At 38.7% G+C, this 21,725-nt stretch overlaps 1 protein-coding gene across 1 annotated transcript in view; it reads right to left on the bottom strand.

Moving 5' to 3' along the window:
* Positions 1–21,725, bottom strand: part of CPQ (carboxypeptidase Q) — a 443,268-nt gene that overhangs the window by 297,198 nt on the left and 124,345 nt on the right. Inside the window, exon 3 of the mRNA XM_032421783.1 lies at positions 1,667–1,874. Within this exon, the coding sequence (XP_032277674.1) occupies positions 1,667–1,874 (208 nt within the window). The remainder of the gene's footprint in view (positions 1–1,666; positions 1,875–21,725) is intronic.

The following is a 21,725-nucleotide window of genomic DNA, read 5'->3' as shown; positions in this document are numbered from 1 at the left end:
GGCATAATTTTTCTGGGGCTCCCAGGTTATAGACTTGGTTTCCAGACGTCTTCATTATACCAGAAAAAAAAATGTCAGTTAACCCTGGCAGATTGCAGTATACTAAGTCATTTGGGAGTTTATTAGTCTTATGAGTAGTAGTTCTTAAATAAATATTTTTGGCAATCACCCCATTTCACAAAGCAACAGACTAACTACATAATTTAGATCTCATGACCAGTGAAATCATAGTGAATGGCCACAGCTTGCTGAGGAGTATGTTATTCTAAGGGGCGAGTGAGGTATTCTGGGAAGTAAGCTAACCATTTTAGGACTTCCCTCCTGGGAAGATTAACCATCCAAAAGACTATGGGCCAAAGATTATTTCACGAGTCCCCAAACCTTTAGACTCTACAAAGAACATTATTTTAGCACTATGACATCAGTAGAACTAGTTTCTCTCTTATAAAACTTTTAAAAGTGATTTTAACATGTCCCATCTTCCTCCCTGGGAAGAAATCTTATCCCCATAAAAGAAAAATGTCCCTTTCCTTTTTTCTCTGTGATTTTGGACAACTCCCTTCTGAGTTGGTTTCTTATTGGCTGATGTCTCCTCAATTATATTATTTTCAAGGGCGCAGGGTGCTAATTAAGATCAAACAGCTATGTCTCCAGCTCCAGACAAAAATTGTATAGAATAAATTTTCCTTTACAGTAGATACTAACCTAATCTTGAAACCCAAATAAACCCTATTTGCAATTGTTTCTGCTTGCCTTGTTTTCTTTTTTTTTTTATCTTTGGGAGATCAGACTATGACTAGAATGGTGCTTCTTTTATCCATGTTTATGTCCATCAAATACTTCACCCTTAATGTGTGACACTACCATATGTAGCTATTAAATTAGGCCAAATGTCTACAGGTCAAGTCTTAGAACTTTTATCCACTGCAATGCTAAATTTTATCCTAAGACTGAGGGTCAATAAAGCAATTCACAATTACCTCAATCAGAACTACAAAGAAAAAGACAAAACTTATGTTGCCCTTAAATACCACAAAACACTTACTAGACCTTTGCAGAAAATCAAGTATCTTTCGTAAGTTCATCTCATTTATTCTCAAAGAAACATTGTAAATATATAATTCTTCATCATCGCTGATTCACAGTGAAGAATGCTGAGACCCAAGGAGTTTAAGAGCATTCCCAAGGCCACATACTTGTTTGGGGGCAGAACCAGGTCTATATCCAAGATCCTCTGCTTCCTCCTCTCTTCCCACTACACCACAGACAACTCCCATCATGTTACCCACTTTATTTTTATTTCACTTCTCTAGCAACAATGGGAAAAGGCCTGGCTTCCTCTGAAGTCATAAGGAATCTTTGATGAAACACAGACGTGAATTCAGTTCTCCCTCCAATGAAAATACATAACATATTGGTTACATAAGGAATGTTATGGGGTCATCATGGATGTGGAAAGCTTTTTAAAAGAATGTACAAATAATGCTAGGAATCCTAAAAAGGCCAAAGAAGATGTTACAAACAAATGACCAAATATGGAATGGGGGGAAAATTCCGTAAACAATCAGTATTTTCATTTGAATGCTTTGTTTTTATTTCATAAGGGCTCCTCTTTCATGGACAATCCTGGTTTTTTAAAGAATTTCAAATGAACACCATGACCTACCTATAGATGGAGAAGGAAGCCACTGATCGAATCAGGGATGCCAAAGCCCCCACTTTGGCAGCTTCCACTGCCCCCTGGACCCGGTACTGCACTGTCTTCGAGTAGCTGACATAAGGTTGATTATAAACAACAATCTTCCCTCTTGCTTCTTGGGCCCTTCTCTGCAGTTCCTCGAAAGAGGTCACCACCAGAACTTCTGCCGTAATGCCTAGAAATAAAAGTCATACAGGATTAACTTATGGTTTCCGACCAGCCAGGTTGAATTGGCACACAAAAGGTCATACATGCTTTATCTGCTACATCTGACAAGCTGGTTTGAGAAGATCAAAGTTTTACAGTGATTTGCCATGGGAGAGAGACTGCAGAGGTTAGCCAGTTTCCCAAGAGAGAGAAAAGGCATTCAAAATAATATGACATATGACTCAGAAGGTTTTTCAACTCACTTGACCAGCTGGTACTAAATCACAAATGGCTTGAAAAGATAGCTTTTTACCCCTTCTTTCCCACCCTAAGAAATCATGAGTTTCACAGAATGACACTAATTATTCATAAAGAAAATGCACTTCAGAAAGCTCCCATTGGGATTAATGAAACATATATTTACCTTTTTATAAAGTTATTTTGACATGTTGTTAAACAACCTTCATGGACAGCATACAAAGAATGGCAGCTCATGATGAATGTTCTTAGAAGCCAAGAATCTTCAAAAATCCAACTTTTGACAAATAGTTAATGTAACCTCTACCAAGAACTACAAAAAGTCAGCTTGTTTTCATTCCTCCTTTATACAAAACACTCTTAAAGAATATGAAAACTTCCCATGCTTCTCAACTTACAGTACTTGTTCATCACCAAAACACATCACTATTCTCCAGATAAAACTTCTGAAGATGTTGTAATTGTCCCATAATCCTGTTGTCTTACTTAGAAGAGATGCACCATCTTTCCTCCTACAAGACTCACCCAGATCTTCCTGATTAGGGAACAGGGTTTCACAGCCTCCAAGAAGTCATTCAAAACTGCCAGACCACTGAAGATCCAATTTGATGGAGCAGTTTGAGTGACAAGGAGAAGATATTCAGCATCAAAAACCAGGTCAGTGACTAAATAAAACTATGAAAAGAAAGTGGCCGGTGCCTACTCTTTTGTGGCTTTAGCCATGCAGTCATGAAATATGTCAATAAAAGCAGAAGTATCAACATGTATTTGGCATGTTTCCTTAATCTTGCAAAATGGAGAATTAGGTTTTTCTGGAAGGTTAACAGATGTCATTAAAATATTAACTGTTACTTGGAAAATCCTTTTAAAATGCACTACAGGTATGAGAGAATTCTTGCTTTCAATATAGGCCCCATTGTAATGGACCCTTTGGGCTGGCTCCACTCCTACTTCTGGTTCCCCTATCTGGACTCGATTTGTACTTTTACTTTAAAGTGACTGACTACAGATCTATAAGCATGTCTCCACCAACATTCAGAACTCAGAATTTAATTTATAATCTAAAAAAAAGCAATGTACAATTATAAAAAGGAAGGCACTAGCTTTTCCACATGATAAGTAAATATGTATAAACATACAAATAAGAGTTCAGCTAGACAGATTTTGAGATTCGTAACTTTCCGAAACCTACCTTAATACTTGACTGGTGTTACTGTTGGCATAATACAAGAATTTTATTGATGGTTTTCAGTTGTTCGTAATGAATAACAGATTCAGTGGTCCACCCAAAGGCTGTCCCAGCAATGGGGTAATTTTGGCATCTGGATTGGAGCCACTAGAAATGAAGCCAAATTTCTATAAATTTTCATAGGCCGCTGCAGAATTAAAGTCATAGGCGGGTGGTACTTCACTATGGTCTGTGCTTCAAGTTCTTTTAACCAATGAGAATGTGATGGAGCCTTGAACAGCCAAAACCCATCCTGGACACCACAGTGGCCAAAGCAAATCACTAGTAGAAGCAACAGGTCAAAACCTATGACTGTAAACATGGAAGAACAGTTCAAATTAACTGCTTTCCTGAAAGCTTAGAGTCATCTCTGACTCCTCTTCTCTCCTTCAGCCACCACATCAAATTAAACCTCAAATACTGATAATTTTATGCCTTAAAGGTTGATTGAACCCAGGTGCTCTGTTCCACACTCTCACATCAGGCTCTCATTACCTCTGGACCGAGGGCCTGCTATGGCTCCCTCCTCTTCCACGCACCTACCACCACTGGTGTCCCAGCCTCCAGCCTAGCTCCCCCAAACTCCACCTCCACAGAGCTGCCTGAACTACCTGAACTACTGAGTAATCAGCCTACGTTACCACCCCTGCCCTGCCCCTCTCCAGCTCTGCTGAAAACCATCACTTCAACATACCATTCAAAGCCTGTCCCTCTCTACAAACACAATCTCCCTTTTCTTCTGAATTCCATCAAAAATACACTTAAAAGTTCCTGCTCTCACCATGCCAGTTCACTCCTCAGCATCTTTGTTCACACTATGGTACATCATGTTTTGTTCATCTCATTCCCCCAACTCCATCATGTGACTAACACCTATTTATCCTCCAGGATGCCATTTAAGAATCTCTTCTTTAGGAAGCATTCTCTGGCCTTTGATCTCCTGTCTCATTTCCCTCCCCGCCACCCCCAGGGAAGGCTGGCTTATGAACCATCTTCCTCTGGGCTTTCAGAGTATCCTGGGCCTACCTGGGCACTGGATAATTGAAATTCTGCCTATTTATGATTCTCTCCACCACATAAACTGTGATATCAAGGATTGAGGCTATGTTCATTTTTGCTTGCTTCTCCTGGGCCTAACACAGTGCTTGGTGTACGTGTGTAGGCAGTCAGTCAATAAACACTCCTTGAATAGCATCGCTCCAAGTAGGGTACCACTGACTGGATCTAAAGTATTTCCATAAAAGTGCAATTTTACCTTTAAAGTTTGATAGCACTTCTCCGATAATAACTCAGCAGTCTGATTCTCTTACCACCCAGAGCACAGCTGCATAACAATAACCAAGCAAAAAAGGCCTTGGGGCAGTCAGAATAGGAATATAAATTCTAAGTATGACAACTCAAGGACTTGAACATAAGAAAGCTCCTCTGCTCTCTGTTAGAGCCTCTCTACCCTTACTTCACACAAAATTCTAAATCTAGTATTTAAACCTATAAACCATGAGAAACAACAAATCAAAAGGAAGAGATACAGTTGGAAGCTGATAGTACCAGAAAAAACAATGTCAGAGATAGGAACACATAAAATAACAAATATTGACAGAATTTTCTGCAGTGTTAGAAATGTTCTCTATCTGTGCTAACGCAGTAGCCATTAGACACGTATGGCTCTCGAGCACTTAAAATGTGACTAATGTGACTAAGAAACTGAATTTTTAATGTCACTTATTTTAATTTGAATAGCCGTATGTGTGTAGTAGCTATGATGTAGAACTCACAACCACTGCGGACTCAGCCTTTATGTAGGCAAATAGCCTAAAGCATCTCTGTTGGCCCTGAGGACCCTGCTGCATGACAGTTCAGTAACGGATGCGAGAGTCATGGTGATGACCTCCGGCAGCCATCACAGACCAAGTGGACTGTACTCAGTATCCATCTTTTGGGATGGCAGGGTATGCAGAAAAAGCATTTAAGGGAAGATTTTTGCTCAAACTGAATAAAATAAAACAAGGCCACCTGGAAGACTTCGCTCATCTGTATTATTTTTTTTTTTTGGACACATGTTACACAAAGGAAATACTCATATTCTCCTACAAATCAGCAGGCTCCTATTCTTTTCTGTGTTCTCATCTCCCTTCTCCCCATTCTCCATTCTCGAGGAGAGTACATGAAAACCCCTAAGAACACAAATCCAGTGTCATATTCACACTAAGGCCTACCCTGACCTCCCTATTTATAAGTGCAACCCACTCCCAATTCCCTCTCCTCTTACCTTGCTTCATTTTTCCATAGAATTTATCAGCTTCCAGCTATACCTACTACAATCATGTAAGCTCCATGAGCAGGTAAAATTTTTTATCTGTTTTATTCGTTAATAAAAAGTTATCAAAGTGCTTGAAATGGTGCCTGACACACAGTATGTGAAATTCACACACACACACATTCATAATCACATTCATAATCACAAATACATGTACATATGCATATACGGAATGAAGGAAAAGAAACCAAAAAAGAAAAAATTAAAGTATAATAATACCCCATCCCTGATCACTCTCCAAAAGTGTATACTTTCCAAGGAACTTGTATATTTCTGTAAGTCAGGATAATTGATGATAATAGCAATAATAGCTATATTTGAATATCTATTGTTTATACCAATGGCCAGAGAAATTGCAAAGTAGTTATTAGGAGGATACTGATATGCAGAAAAATACATTTACACAACTACTGGGTGTTGAAGCTGAGATTTGTTTTTTTTTGTTGTGGTTTCTTTTTTTTTTTTTAAGAATTTTTTATTTATTCATTTAAGACAGAGAGATACAGAGAGAGAGAGAGTAGGAGCAGTGGGGAGAGGCAGAGGAAGAGGGAGAAGCAGACTCCCTGCTGAGCAGGGAGCCCATTGTGGGGCTTGATCCCAGGACCTGGAGATCATGACCTGAGCCGAAGGCAGGCGCTTAACCATCTGAGCCACCTAGGTGCCCTGAAGCTGAGATTTGAATCCAAGGATCATGCTCCTCCTATTAATTGCACTGCTATCTTCTTTCACAAATGTAAAACAGAAAGGCTCAGTATTTTCATTTTAAGGGGAATAAAGAGGAAAAATAAATAGGTATATAAAAAGTCTTCCTAAGTTATTTTATTTTTCTTAGGCTACCCAGGATCTGACTCATAAATCAGAGTACTACTGTCACATTACGTCCCAAACTATTAACAGAGGAGTTGGGAGGGAGACTTCACTCTAGGAAAAGAGTCCTCAGACTCTGTTAGAGTAATGAAAAGGATTATGATAGTTAATTCTAAAGAAAATGTGAGACTGAAGCTAAGAATATTCACATTATAAAGCAACTCTCTTGGCTACAGCTGATTATATCACAAAAACTGTAAAAATCCTCAGGTGCCTTTTTATTCTCCACATCTAATTTTTTAAATTGATCAATTTATTTTGTAAGCGACTTACCCTGTGCATAATCACTGCTGTGGTCTCCTTCTAGAGACAACAGATGCTGGCTGCTGTGGTGTTGGCTCAGATCATTTTTTCTATGAAGAATTTGATAAAGAGACTCCAAACTTAGTATCTTCTGACTGGATTCCCCCCAAGAAAAGCTAAGAATAGGAAGATAGTGAAGTGAGAATTTTTATAATGTCTTCTATTATCAAAAGGAAAGGAAAAGAATACAAACAGAAAAACATGTCTCTGGGGCTCAATTCAATGTGGTATGTTCTAGAAAATTGATTCTGATTTCAGAAGATTTAGCCTCCAAACAGGAAATACTCCAGCCCCACCCAAAAGGAAACCTAGCTTCTTACTCTTATTGCATAATCTTATACTGAGTATACTACACAAGATAACTAGGTCCAGTGGAATGGCTGGTTTTTCCTGAACTCAGTTATGGAGAAGGGAAAATAGTTATTCTTGGAAACTCAGTGTTTTGGCCTGAAATGGTAAGGAAATTGCAAATTCATGGCAAGACAGATAAAAGAACATCAGAGCAGTCCTTTTTGAGTGTCTACTTGTTTATGGAGAATATTATAATTGTGCAACGTCCTTCTCATTAAAGAACAAGCCTTAAAGATTCAAATTCATTCAACAAATTTATAGCCCTCCTACTGGGTAGAGCTTCATACTGGACATTGGGGGCAGCATGAATTTGACCAAGTTTCAGTCCTTTTCTCAAAAATTGGAAAATCTGGGCACCAAAAACCGTAAGATACCTAGAAATAAACCTAACCAAAGAGGTAAAAGATTTGTACTCTGACAACTATAGAACACTTATGAAAGAAACTGAGGAAGACACAAAGAAAGGGAAAAACATTCCATGCTCATAGATTAACAAATCTATAGAAGAACACAGAAGAACAAATATTGTTGAATTGCCTATACTACCCAAAGCAGTCTACACACTCAGTGCAATCCCTATCAAATTAATGCCAGCATTTTTCACAGAGCTGGAACAAACAATCCTAACATTTGTATGGAACCAGAAAAGACCCCAAATAGCCAAAGTAATGTTGAAAAAGAAAAGTAAAGATGGTGGCATCACAATTCCGGACTTCAAGCTGTATTACAGAGCTGTAATCATCAAGACAGTATGGTCCTGGCACAAAAACAGACACATATATCAATGGAACAGAATAGGAAACCCAGAAATGGACCCTCAACTCTATAGTCAACTAATCTTCAACAAAGCAGGAAAGAATATCCAATGGAAAAAAGACAGTCTCTTCAACAAATGGTGCTGGGAATATTGGACAGCCACATGCAGAAGAATGAAACTGGACCACTTTCTTACACCATACACAAAAATGAATCCCAAATGGATGAAAGACCTAAATATGACACAGGCATCCATAAAAAATCCTAGAGAAAAACACAAGCAGCAACCTTTTTGACCTCAGCCACAGCAACTTCCTACTAGACTCATCTCCAGAGACAAAGGGGAAAAAAAGCAAAAATGAACTATAGGGACTTCATCAAGATAAAAAGCTTCTGCACAGCAAGGGAAACAATCAACAAAACTAAAAGGCAGCCTATGGAATGGGAGAAGATATTTGCAAATGCCTTATCAGATAAAGGGCTAGTATCCAAAATCTATGAAGAACTTATAAAACTCAACACCCCAAAAACAAAAAATCCAGTCAAGAAATGGGCAAAAGACATGAACAGACATTTCTCCACAGAAAACATACAAATGGCTAACAGACACATGAAAAAATCACCAGGGAAATATAAATCACAACGACAATGAGATATCACCTGACACGGGTCAGAATGGCTAAAATTAACAACTCAGGAAACAACAGGTGTTGGCAAGGATGTGGAAAAAGGGGAACCCTCTTACACTGTTGGTAGGAATGCAAACTGATACAGCCACTCTGGAAAACAGTATGGAGGCTCCTCAAAAAGTTAAAGAGAACTATCCTATGATCCAGTAATTACACTACTAGGTATTTATCCAAAATATATAAAAATAGTGATTCGAAGGGGCACATGCACCCCAATGTTTATAGCAGCTATGTCCACAATAGCCAAACTATGGAAAGAGCCCAGATGTCCATGGATGGATGAATGGATAAAGAAGATGTGATATATATACCACATACATATATACTTTTCTATACATGCATACATACATATTACATACATACATACATACATACATACACACAATGGACTATTACTCAGCCATCAAAAAGAATGAAATCTTGCCATTTGCAAAGATGCAGATGGAACTAGAGTATATTATGGTAAGCAAAATAAGTCAGAGGAAGACAAGTACCATATAATTTCTATGTAGAATTTAAGAAACAAAACAGATGAACATAGGGGAAGGGAAGGGAAAATAAAATAAGATAAAAACAGACAGGGAGGCAAACCATAAGAGGCTCTGACCTATAAGGAACAAACAGGGTTGCTGGAGGGGAGGTGGGTAGAGGGATGGGGTAATTGGGTGATGGGCATTAAGGAGGGCACTTGATGTAATGAGCACTGGGTGTTATATGCAACTGATGAATCACTAAATTCTACCCCTGAAACTAATAATACAGTATATGTTAATTAAATTGAATTTTAAATATAATCATTTTAAAAATTGGAAAATGTGGGGGAGAAAAGTAGGTAAACAAGAACTTTAAAAAGATCACAGGATGTCACAAGTCTAAATGAATGTACACAGTAAAATTTCACAAAATAATAAATTAATTCTGACTGGGGGAAATCTAGGAAGTTTCCTATAAGATGAAACTTTAAGTGAGCCTTAGAAGACTTCAATAGCCTAAAAATGAAGAAAAGGGCATTCCTAGGAAAAGAACAAAGAAGGGAAGACAAAAATAGACAAAACATCTATTCATTTACAGTGAATAGGAGGCTTCCTGCCAGGCCCTCAAACAGACAAAGAGACACTCTAAAATCTTCTACTTCTCAACCAAGATATTTACAGACCCCTATTCTCATTCTATGAGTTCCAAGAAGGCAAGGAAAACAGTCTCCTTGAAACAATTTTCAGGAAAAAAATATTAAACTCAGCTATTAGCTGAGTGAAAGTCAGAAGAGCAAGAGGCATAGTGCACCCCTCCAAGGATAGCTGCAGGCGTGTGACCCACCCTCTCCAAACTGTCTCCTGAGATCTGGCTCAAATTAAACCTGGTCTGTTACCTGGAGAGCAAGCCCAGACCTGACTTCATCAAAATCCATGGGCACAGCGAATTATCAGCAAGTCTCAAGAGGCAGCTGTCTGGCTGATGGAGCAGTGTACTACAAGCCGCCTTGCCACACTGACACCTAAGGATTAGCCACAAGCGAAATGACTGGTCTACTTTGGCCTCAAAAATACAGAACTTACACATTTTGTTGTATAATGGAGAGGTACCCACCACAGGACCTCTGTGTTTACTTCGACCTGTCATGTAGCACACTCAAGTAGTATGGGGACCCAACTCCGCAACACACAACGGCAACAAGCATGGAGCACAAACCAATCCTTAGCAATCCGATCACTTAGAGATTCCAAACTGCTTCCACTGGTCAGGCCACAGCATGAAAGGCAGTCACACTTTGGGGGCACTTCGATTAATTTTAGCATTTATCACAGGGAGCCAGTTATAGTCTAAAACATGAGGCGTATTGTGTTTGAAACACAGTTGCTTTGGTTGTCTTAAATATGGTTGCTTTGAAACCTGTTTGAACTTGGTTGTTTTCTCCTCAACCCCTGAGGATTTCCTTGTAATGGTGACCGGTGTGAGTGAGTGGGGACTTCCACAAAAAACATTATCTTCTTAGACATACATGGAAATGAGCAGCTGGAAGGTCCTACGTACGTCAGTCAGCTTTCAGTGATACTTAAAAAGGAAAATCTACAAGTCTTAGTGATGGCATGCGGGGGTATGGAGGTGAGTTTCTGGCTGCGGTCGACTGACACAGGACTAGTTATCGTAGTCTGGGGGTCATGGCTGGCTCTGCTGAGAAGGTGGGATCTGAGAAGGAGTCTCAATAGACTAGAGGAGGAAGCCAGGGAGCAGAAGAGAGAAGGAGATTAAAGACACAGAGTGAGCGAGAGAATGGCATGAGAGGAGGCTGGCAGTTGGCAGGGTGACATCACCTGGGAGCCCTGTAGCTGCAGTAAGGAATTTGGGTGGGGACAGAGAAGTCAGGCAAATTCAGAGTTACATGCTGGAAATACCACTAGTCTTAGTGTGATGGAAGGCTTGGAGGAGGCAAGAAAAGGCATGGAGGGCTATTTAGGGGCAACTGCCACATTCCAGTTGAGAGCAGTAGTGGCTGGAGGAGGGCAGGGCGGTGGAGAAAAAGAAGACTGGACAGACCACTGAGCAAGAGTATGGAGGGGATGCCATTTACTGCAATGGGGAAATCAGCTTCATTGAGTGTTGTACTCCATAACCATATTACCCAATCTATATAATGATTACTTTCCTGGGGAAAGTTGTATGTAAACTGAAATTTAGTTATCAAAACAAAGACTTTTTTTGTTGTTTAATTTTAAGATGAATCCTATCTGTGAAACAATGATCTTCATCGAAAACTTCTTTACAAAGTATTTTCTATACTACATTATGCATTCTTCCAGATATGCTTAAAACAGGGTATTTCTTTATCAGTAACAAAAAGCATCCATTGTTATGTAACCTGGCTTGAGTACTGGCTATAGAGCTCACTAGCCTTTGCTCATGAATAAGCTGCTTAACTTTTCCCAGCCTGTAAAATGGGAATCACAGTATTATTGACACCATCAGGATTCTTGTGAGTATCAGATGAGATGACAGAGCTAAAAATTGTTACGTGTGCTATAAAGCAACATAAGACAGTAAGAGTAAGGTTAGTAAGGGTTCTGGACATATATCAAATGGATATAAGCAGTAATTATCTGATTTATTTAAAACTTCACTTCAAAGCAATCACCAGGAATAAAACAAAAATAATGGATATAATCAGCAAATACAGAGCCTACCTGGCTCAGAGCAGAACTATTCTTTATCACATCAGACAGCTCCAGAGGCTATGCGATTTCTTGTCAGTTTTGACTAAAGCAATCATGTAGGCACTATATCATAAAGATGCCACAAAAGGCTGGGCAGAGAAGCTGAGGAGGTTTCTTGGGTCTACTTGGCAACAAAAAAACAGGGGTGAAGGAGGAATGTGTGAGAGGAACAGGGAAAGGACTTTTCAGAGAAGCAGCAGAGGAACAGGGCATGATAGAAAAAGATACCAGTGGCCCTATCTAGAATTATACTAATGCTATATTGTATTATCTCCCCTCCCCTTTTCTGTAAGAGAATGACACATGCCAATCAATTGCCTTGTAAACTGCAGTGTCTCTCTTGGAAGACACCAATGCTGGGCTTGGCCACGAGATTTGCTCTGGCCATTAGAATGGGAATGGGAAAGGTATATGGCCGCAGCTGAGCAGGAACTTAAAGAGCCACTGCAAGCTTTGATTGTCTTTTAAGAGATCTTTTCCTTCAGCCACAAGAATGACATGTCCCAGATGGGGACTTCTTCAGCCTGGATCCTGGAATGAAAGATACTTGAGGCAGAAGCAAAGGCACTACCAACTTTATATATTTATATGCAAGGTGAACAAGAAATAAATCTTAGGAGGGGCACCTGGGTGGCTCAGTCGGTTAAGTGTCTGACTCTTGGTTTCAGCTCAGGTCATGATCTCAGGGTCTTGGGATCAAGTCCCATGTCGGGTTTTGTGCTCGGTGTGGAGCCTATTTGAGATTTTCTCTCCCTCTCTCTCTGCCCCTCCCCCCCTCTAAAATAAATAAATATATCTTAAAAAAAAAAAAAGAAAGAAAGAAAGATATCTTAGGAGGTCCAAGCCACAGAAATTTGGGGGTTATTTGTTACCACTGCAATACTGAGTGAGAGCTGACTAAAGTAGGAGCCCTGAATTTAAAGTTTCTATCAGAACATTTCACAATCTATAGCTGATGACAGATAAAATATAGAATGAATATTTTTAATACCTTAGGGACAACTGTTCAGTGAAAATTAGACAACTACTTTCTTCCTCCTATCACACATCAAAGTGATCAAATGATCAACACCAAACAGTAGACAACCAACAAATCTGAAAAAGAATTTAGCAAGTGTCAGTGATTTAACACATGCAGACTAAATGACAAAGAATTTTAAGTAAGAGATAAACCCTAGAGATCATTAAAATACAGTCTTGGCAGCTTCGGTTAGCTAACCCACCTGATGTCACTTCTAAAAGAAACAAGCAGCCCTGTTGTACTATTAAATAATTCTATATACTTTCAATAGATTTCAATATTTCATATCTAAATGTGTTTTCCCTCTAAATTCCATCTCCAAAAACCAAGGGCAAAAATGATAGAAACTGGTGTGCTTATGTTTATATCAAGTACAGAATAATGTTATTATAGTGTTATATCAGGGAGATAAAATAACTCTATGACAGCTTGGCATTCCAAAATGGGCTTTTTCATTCAGCTGTGTTTTGAAATGTTAACTTCCTATGCTGTTCTTGAAGAAGTAAAACTTGGAGAAAAAATACCGTAGCAAAACAGAATTTTCGCCCTCAATAAGAAGAAACCTGACTCACTTTCATAATTCAGTTTGACACAGCAATTTGCCATGAGAAGATTCTAGAGACATGATGGAAATATCAGAACTATAGGACTTACAGGAAAATTTCCTGAATGTTATTTATTAAAGTCTACTGGCTGGAAGGACATAAATCCTTCTACAATTACAATTCAAAACCATCAACATGAAGTTTAAGCAGGAGAGATTTAAGTACAAGAGCATTAACCACATTTAATTTGTTCAACATCATACATCATTAGGGAACTGCAAATTAAAACAATGAGATACCATTACACACCTATTAGAATGGCAAAAATCCAAAACACGGACAACACCAAATGTTGGCGAGGATAAGGAGCATAAGGAATTCTCATTCATCGCTGGTGGGGATGCAAAATGGTATAGCCACTTTGGAAGGCAGTTTGGAAGTTTCACAAAAAACTAAACACTCTCACCGTACGATCCAGCAATTGCACCCATTGGTTATTTACCCACAGGATTTGAAAACTTACATCCAAAAACTGCACACAGATATTGACAGCAGCTCAATTCATACATGCCAAAACTTGGAAGCAACCAAGATATCCTTTACCAGGTAAGTGGATAAATAAAGGTACCTAACGACAGTGGAATATTATCCAATGTTTAAAAGAAATTAGCTATCAAGCCATGAAAAGACATGGAGGAAACTTAAATGCGTATTACTCAGTGAAATAAACCAATCTAAAAAGACTCTATGATTCCAACGATATGACATTCTGGGAAAGGCAAAACCATGGAAACAGTAAAAAGATTAGCGGCTGCTAGGAGCTGGGGAGAGAGAGAAATGAATGGGCAGAGCACAGTGGATTTTTAGGGCAATGAAACTATTCTGTACAATGTTATAATGGCAGATACGTATCATTAAACATTTGTCAAAACCCATAGAATGTACAACATCAAGAGTGAACCCCAATGTAAATTATGGGTTTGAGTGATAATGTGTCAATGTAAGTTCATTAATTACAAATGTGCCACTGTGAATGGGATGTTGATAGTGGAAGAAATTATCCATGTGCAGGGGGTGTGAGTATATGAGAATTCTCTATACTTTCCCTTCAGTTTTGCTGTGAACCTAAGCTGCCCTAAAAAATAAATTTTAATTCTAGGATCTCTAAAAAAAAAAATTAAACTTAAATAAATAAACTTTATTAATTAAAACATATATAAATATATATTCAAAAGAAAGTTTATGGCTGGTAAAGCCTGTAATCAGGAATGCCCCAATGACAAAGAGAAGGTCTCCTTTACGTGGGAAACACAGAATCTAGCATACTATTAACCTCACACATTCAATCAACATATACTGAGAGTTTAATTATGTGCCAAGAATGGTTCTAGAAGACCAAACAGATATGATCCCTTCTCTCAAGGCATTTCAATAAAAACTTGCCATTGGTTAATTTTGTTTCCATAATAATCTTAGTCCCTGTATCAAGTTTTCTTACACATATGAATCGGTATTCTAGAACAATTGTAACACGTAGGTTGAATTGTAACACGTAGGTTGCAGCTATCATGAATCTTTTTTCTAACTGCTGAGATCAAAGCACATATGGATTCTCATACTTGCAAGTGATAGAAAACCCCAACTGGCTTGAGCAAATTTCCAATTGGCTTAAGGAAATGTATTGGTGGGGCACCTGGGTGGCCTAGTTGTTTAAGTGTCTGACTCTTGATCTCAGCTCCGGTCTTGACCTCAGGGTCATGAGTTCAAGCCCGGTGTTGGGCTCCATGCTAGGTGTGGAGCCTACCTAAAAAAAAAAATGTATTGGCTCACATGACCAGTAGAAGGGCTGGCCTCAGAGAGTTCCTGGCTCCTGGTATTGCCCCCTTTCATCTTAAGAATCTGTGTGGTGTTTTGCCCATTCACAGCTCTAGGTTCTCCCAGACCTCATATCCTTATTTATACTACCCAAGGAAAGAGGGAGTGTCTCTTCCAGAAGTTCCCATGGGAAAAAGAGAGCAAGCTTCATTCTTCCAGAAGCCCCAGGAAACAAGTCTGTTTAAAACCATGTGTTATATGCCCACTCCGAATCCAAAACTATGGTCTTGGGGATGGGATGTGCTGACTACCTTAAGCCAAGCAAGGCTCACCTCTACACTTGGGTAAAGGGCCAATCCCACCCAAACCACGTGGCTGGGAGTGGGTGGAAGTCACCCACCCCCAAACAGAAGGAAAACGCATGCTGGGTAGCAAACAACAGATGGCCACCACAGGGGAAATGTCTTGATACTGTCACAGGATGCAGTACAATGCTTTTCCCATGTTCTGAATTCAATGTGTGTTTGCTGTGTTCAATTAAATTGACCATATTTTTCATGATCTACTTTGGCAGAGTAAAGAGCCTCTCAGACCATTCATCCCCAACCATCTGAATTCCACAAAATGAATGGGAAGTTTTTGATGAGTTTCTGAAGAGCTACCAATTAATGAAAAACAGGCGTCATTGAAACACCACTGATAGTTTATTAATCCATACCAGAAACTTAAGCAGAAATGCTATGTTAATAGAAACATTAATGCAACAGGAGCCCATAGCTTGCATGGTTCCCAAGAACCCATGTGGACCATTGATTAGCCTTGAACCATACTGAGAAGCCACTATTTCATACAACTTCATGATGGAAAAGTAAAAATTTAAACATTTGTAGACTTACCAGATTGTAGGGCAGGTTTTTCAAATATTTAAAGAAAAAAAAAATCAAGTTTGTCTATACTCAGTATAAATCCAAGAAGTGAAAGGTAGTAATTCTTCAGTTCAAAAGATTTGCATGAAACTGATGATAACAGGAATAACTATTATATGCATGCTCTGACCAGGTACCATGCAAAGCTATTTACATGCATTATTTCATGTAATCCTTATGCCCCTATGCAGTAGGTATTGTTGTTCCTGTTTACTGAGGTGAAAACTGAGATTTAACCTATCACAGAGTTTGGTTAGTTGCAGATCTAAGAGTCAAACCCAGATCTATCTGATGGAAACTTTCTATCCCTAACTGGGAGAAAGGTAGAGAGAGAGCAACAGTCCTTCTAGTAATTGAATCTAATTAGTCATCCATATATTTGTGTCTACAAGATGCCAAGCTACCCGATATATGAACTGTCTTAGAGACCATCTCTAAGATTTTTAGCATATCATCTGACACAGCACAATGCATTTGCTAGCTGCTACACAGATTATAATCTGTAGACATAGAATAATTGTTGATGAGTGACCCTTAAATATATAACTTTATCCTTTCCCTCTTCATTTAACCTAATTTGAGAGTGTTCCTAAGACTGTCTCTTCAAGGAGGCTTACTTGGTGGTCACTTCAGAAAAGATTTAATTATAATAAGAATACTGAGCAAACATTTATGTAGTTCTTATAGTACACCAGACACTGGTCTAAATGTTTTGTTTACATTAACTCTTGATTCTCTCAACAACTCTATGATATAGATACTTTCATAGTCCTCATTAAACACAGGGTATTTATCTATTCATAACTGCATTTATTTGTTTCCAACTTTATTACCAAAAGAATTTGAGGAGACCTATAAAAATACATTGAAAAAATAAAAATAAATGAATGAAGAGAATGCAGGTGTAGTAAAATAATACCATTGTTAATATTATATAAGAAAATACATGTCATAAGGTTTGTGCAGTTGCTAGAGAGGACTATAAATTTAGCTGTAAACTGCCTGGCAAAGAAAGCAAAGAGTGAAACATAATCAGGCACAAAACAGAAATACAAACCAGTTGCTCAGGAAAAGCACGAATTTACGAACAATAAAAGTTATTCTGTGGGTCATCATAAAGAAAATGCCATATGATATAATAATAGACAAGAGTCCATTGCTACCACAAGTACAACATATGGGGACATTGTTCCTTTCCCCCATATCCTCTTTCTCTCTCTCTTTCAGTAATGGAACCATTTAATACTGATGGAACATGACTACGTAAAAACAAACAGCAACAAAAAAAGAGACCTCATTTTCAACTTCTCTGTAGATAGGTATGACCATGTTACTTATTAGGGGAGGCATGTCTTTATCTTCCCCTTGACTCCTTCCTGGTCACTCAAATGCAGATGGAAGACACCATCTTTTCATGAGGTAGAGTTGAAAAGAAACATCGGGACAGAAGTATGGGTTCCTACCCATGGAGCACAATTACCTAGAATTTTATATGACAGAGAAAGAAACTTCTATCTTGCTTAGGCTACTGCTATTATTTTGAGCTTTCTATCATTCCTAGCTAACTAAAGAATGAGGGGGACAGAAACCTCTTCTGGATATGGGGATATTTAAACTGAGAACTGAAGGATTATGCTAAGGGGCTATCACTAAGAAGAGTGATGACAAGAGTACTCCTTCCAAAAGCCCTAAGGCAGGAAAACTTTTCCGAGGAACTGAAGGAAGATCATTTGTCTGGAGTGTACAGAAAGGGCAAAACAAAACATGAGATGAAGTCTGGGAAAAAGCCAAAGACCATATCATGCAGGGCCCTGTGGGTCATGGTAGAGTTAGAATTTGTTATATGGTCAATGGAAGAATGTGTGTGGCAAACAGTTGTCCCTCAAACATTTGTTGAATGAGTTTTTTACATGTATATTAAAAGATAGCTCTTTGTGATGATAATTTTTCTAGGCAGGAGGACCTGGCAAGAGGCATATGATAGAATGTTCATATAAAGAATACAGGTCTTGCATTCACAGAGTAGAGAAGGGAGAGACTTGATGTGAGACCAGTTGAAAGGAAAGACCTGGACAAAGATGATGGCGGCCTGGCCTAATTCACAGAAGAAAAAAAGAAGGGAATGAATTTGCAATATATTTTAGGAACAGAATCAATAGGTTTTGCTGAATGATTTGATGTGTAGACAGACAGAGGGGTACAATGGAGGGGAAAGAGAATGATTTGATGAGAATTAAAAAACAAAGAGTTAAAGGATAGATTATCAAAAACTTGGAGTGAATGTGTAGTCCATGTTGTCGATTCAAAGCAGGGCAATCCATATTGACAAGACAATTGATATCCTCTTACAAAATTAAGACTAAGAAAAACACATGTCCAAATCCATGACCACCATACTTCTACTGGTTGGTAGCCAATGAGCTCTGATTTTCTTCAGAATACAGTTGCCCAACACAGGCAAATAAATGGATAATCAAGGCCCCACATGTACTGGAAAGGATCTGAAAGATATAGACATTTCCCTGTCCTCAAGGAATTTAATATGTAAATACTTAACTAGTCTACAAATACATTAGCCAAAAAAAAAATTAATATATTAATACATTACCCTACAAAAGCATAAAAGTAAACCATGCTAAAAATGTAATTTGGACAAGAAGAGCTTCTGGAATCAGAGAATTCTCAGTATCTATATCTTCATCTTGTCTTTGTTCCTACTCTCCCATCTCAGTAGGCATTGTCCCTCTTTTCTTTCTTTTTTTTTTAAAGATTTTATTTATTTATTTGAGAGAGGGAATGAGAGAGAGAGAGAGCATGAGAAGGGGGAGGGTCAGAGGGAGAAGCAGACCCCCCGCTGAGCAGGGAGCCCGATGCGGGACTCGATCGAGGGACTCCAGGATCATGACCTGAGCCAAAAGCAGTGGCTTAACCAACTGAGCCACCCAGGCGCCCAGTCCCTCTTTTCTTAATCAATCCTTCAACTTGTGCTCTGCTTTCCTAAAAAAAAAAAAATGAGTTTAATTAATTACCCATTCTGCTTCTTATTAAGCTGTACATTCTTTGGCAAGTCACTTAAGCTCTCCAAGCTTCAGTCTCTTTATCTGTATAATATATTCACAGCAATGTTGTAAGGATGAACTGAGAATGTGTACTTGAAACTATTGTGTAAATTAGATAATCAATATAAAAATAAAACATATTCCTTTACCACCTTCCCATTTCTCTATTTCCCTCATGGGCAAATTATATGAAAGATCTATCTACTCCTTCCATTATTCACTCATTCTCTCCCTCTCCTTAGTTGTTACTAGCTTTATTGAGATTAAATTCACTTAACACACAATTCACCCATTTAAAGTGTACCATTTGGTAGTTTTTAGTATATTCACAAAGGCATGCAACTATCACCACAATAAATTTTAGAATATTCCATCACCCCCAAGACAGACACCACAGCATTAGCAGACACACCCCATCCACATGTCCCACCACTGCCACTAATCTACTAATCTACTTTCTATTTCTATGGATTTGCATATTCTGGACATTTTCTATAAATGGAATCATACAAAATGCAGTCCTTTGTGACTGGCTTTTTCCACTTATCCTAATGTTTTTGAGGTTCATCCATATTTTAACACCCTTCAATATTTCATTCCTTTTTATTGCCAAATAATATTCTATTGTATGAATATACTTTTTTAAAATCCATGCAACAGTTGCTTCAGGACTCATCTTTGCATTCCCTGCAGCGAATCATATGATGCTTGTGATGGTTGTAAGCCCCTGATACCAGCAACTATGTATTAGTCATTTCTATACCAATAGTATGTGCACCCAGCTGGCATAAAGCCAGTGTTCAATAAGTTTATTCAATAAATGAAAGAACGATAAAGACTTAAAAATCATTTACTGAAATAATTTATGTGTTGAGGGTAAGATCTATATAAATGCACAAATCTAGATTCAGATTAGTATATTTCACTCACTAACCCTTACATAGCCCTAATAACTAATTTTACAAAGCAAACTGACTGCTTCCTTCCAAGTAGCCTGAATTTCTTAACTTAGAACTCCCTTGGAGCATACATCCATCCAGAAGTCCCTTCACAGTTTTGCACCAAAAATCTTTGGCTTTCCAGTGCTTCTAGTCTTTCTAGTGAAAAATGCATTATTTCCAAAATAATCAGAATAATAAGGCACTTATTTGCCTTCCCAGCACTCATAATCCACAGCCTAAGCGATACAGAGTCCCTGTAGTTTTGTATTCCACTGCCGGGGGCGGGGGGGCAGGGCAGTGGGCAGTGGGGAAAGAGCTTAAGGAAACCAATAGATTGATTTTATGTCCATTAAAAACTTAAAGCTAACTTAAATGAAATTGGGTTTATTGTTTGGTCTCATCCTTGATTTAGGTGGTAGACGGAATACCAAAAATTTATTATTCATTCAAGAAGTGCTTGATAGCTGGGTAAGACCTAAAGAAAATTAAAAAAATAAATGTAAGACATTTCTTAGGCTGAAGTAACATAAATTAATTGGAAGTTATGAAATAATTAATCACATGCAATATATGGCTATCCAAATATCAGAATGAGGCCTGTTATAATGCCAATAGGATCCAGAGCAGGTGGATGTCAATCCCTGAAAGAACCTGCACTGTCCAGCTGTCGAAATTAAAAGCCATTCCTTATAGGCTCTGCCCTACCCAGGGCCCTTGCAGTATGCCAGAGAATAACTGGAATGGTATGATGCATTTATCTGCTGTCTCTAGGCCAGGGGTGATGAAAGTCCTAGGTACCAAGGTGAGCTGCTATCTTCCTAACCACCCCCACCTCATCCCTCACCTGCTGAGGCCAGTCTGACCACATAGTCCCCAGCCCCCGGTTTTCATGGTAATTTCCCCAAAGACTCAAGTCCAGGTCCTGAGTTTCTCACCTAATTCCTACTTATCTTTTGGGATTGATTCCTTCTTCCAGAATCTAATACATCAGCTCCCGGAATATGTCCTGATCCATAAGTAAAATGACAGACTGGAATCAAGAAATGACACATTGTCTGAACAGAGTCCCCTGGACAAGCACTGTTCCCTTACCTTGGAAAGGGATCCTGGAGAAAGTATCAGGGTGGGCAGCATCATCACTCTCTGTGTCCCCCTGAACTTAGTGATCTGGATGCTAATCTCTGTCAGCAGTCCCCAGGCCTCACCCACTTCCAGTCTTAGTTTTTTCTTCTCTTTCCCATCTGAAATGCCTAGAATATCTCTTGACCAAATAGAAGAATGACTGAGCCACACTGAGGTTCAAGTTGGAAGATGGTAAAAGTTATGCTTAGTTTGGAGCCAAATTCCAGAAGGCTTCCACCTGCCACCTACACTGAAGTATTTGGACTTCTTCCTATTGTCACTGTGGGAAAGGGGGGAACAGTGGAGGTTTATGAGTAGGAGAAGAACAAAATGAAATCACAATTTGTGTTATAACCACATCCTTCTGACCTAGCCCAGGAAGAGGTCTCTATTTGAATGAGGGCCCAAATCACTGTCATGCTTAATGACAAACATTTTAGCTTTCTTTAAGATAAGTATATTCTTTCTTTTT

This window comes from Phoca vitulina, unplaced genomic scaffold (genome assembly GCF_004348235.1).
Source record: "Phoca vitulina isolate PV1807 unplaced genomic scaffold, GSC_HSeal_1.0 scaffold25, whole genome shotgun sequence".
Lineage (NCBI taxonomy): Eukaryota > Metazoa > Chordata > Mammalia > Carnivora > Phocidae > Phoca > Phoca vitulina.
Note: the sequence above shows the minus strand (reverse complement) of the source record. Positions and strands in the feature narration are given on the sequence as shown.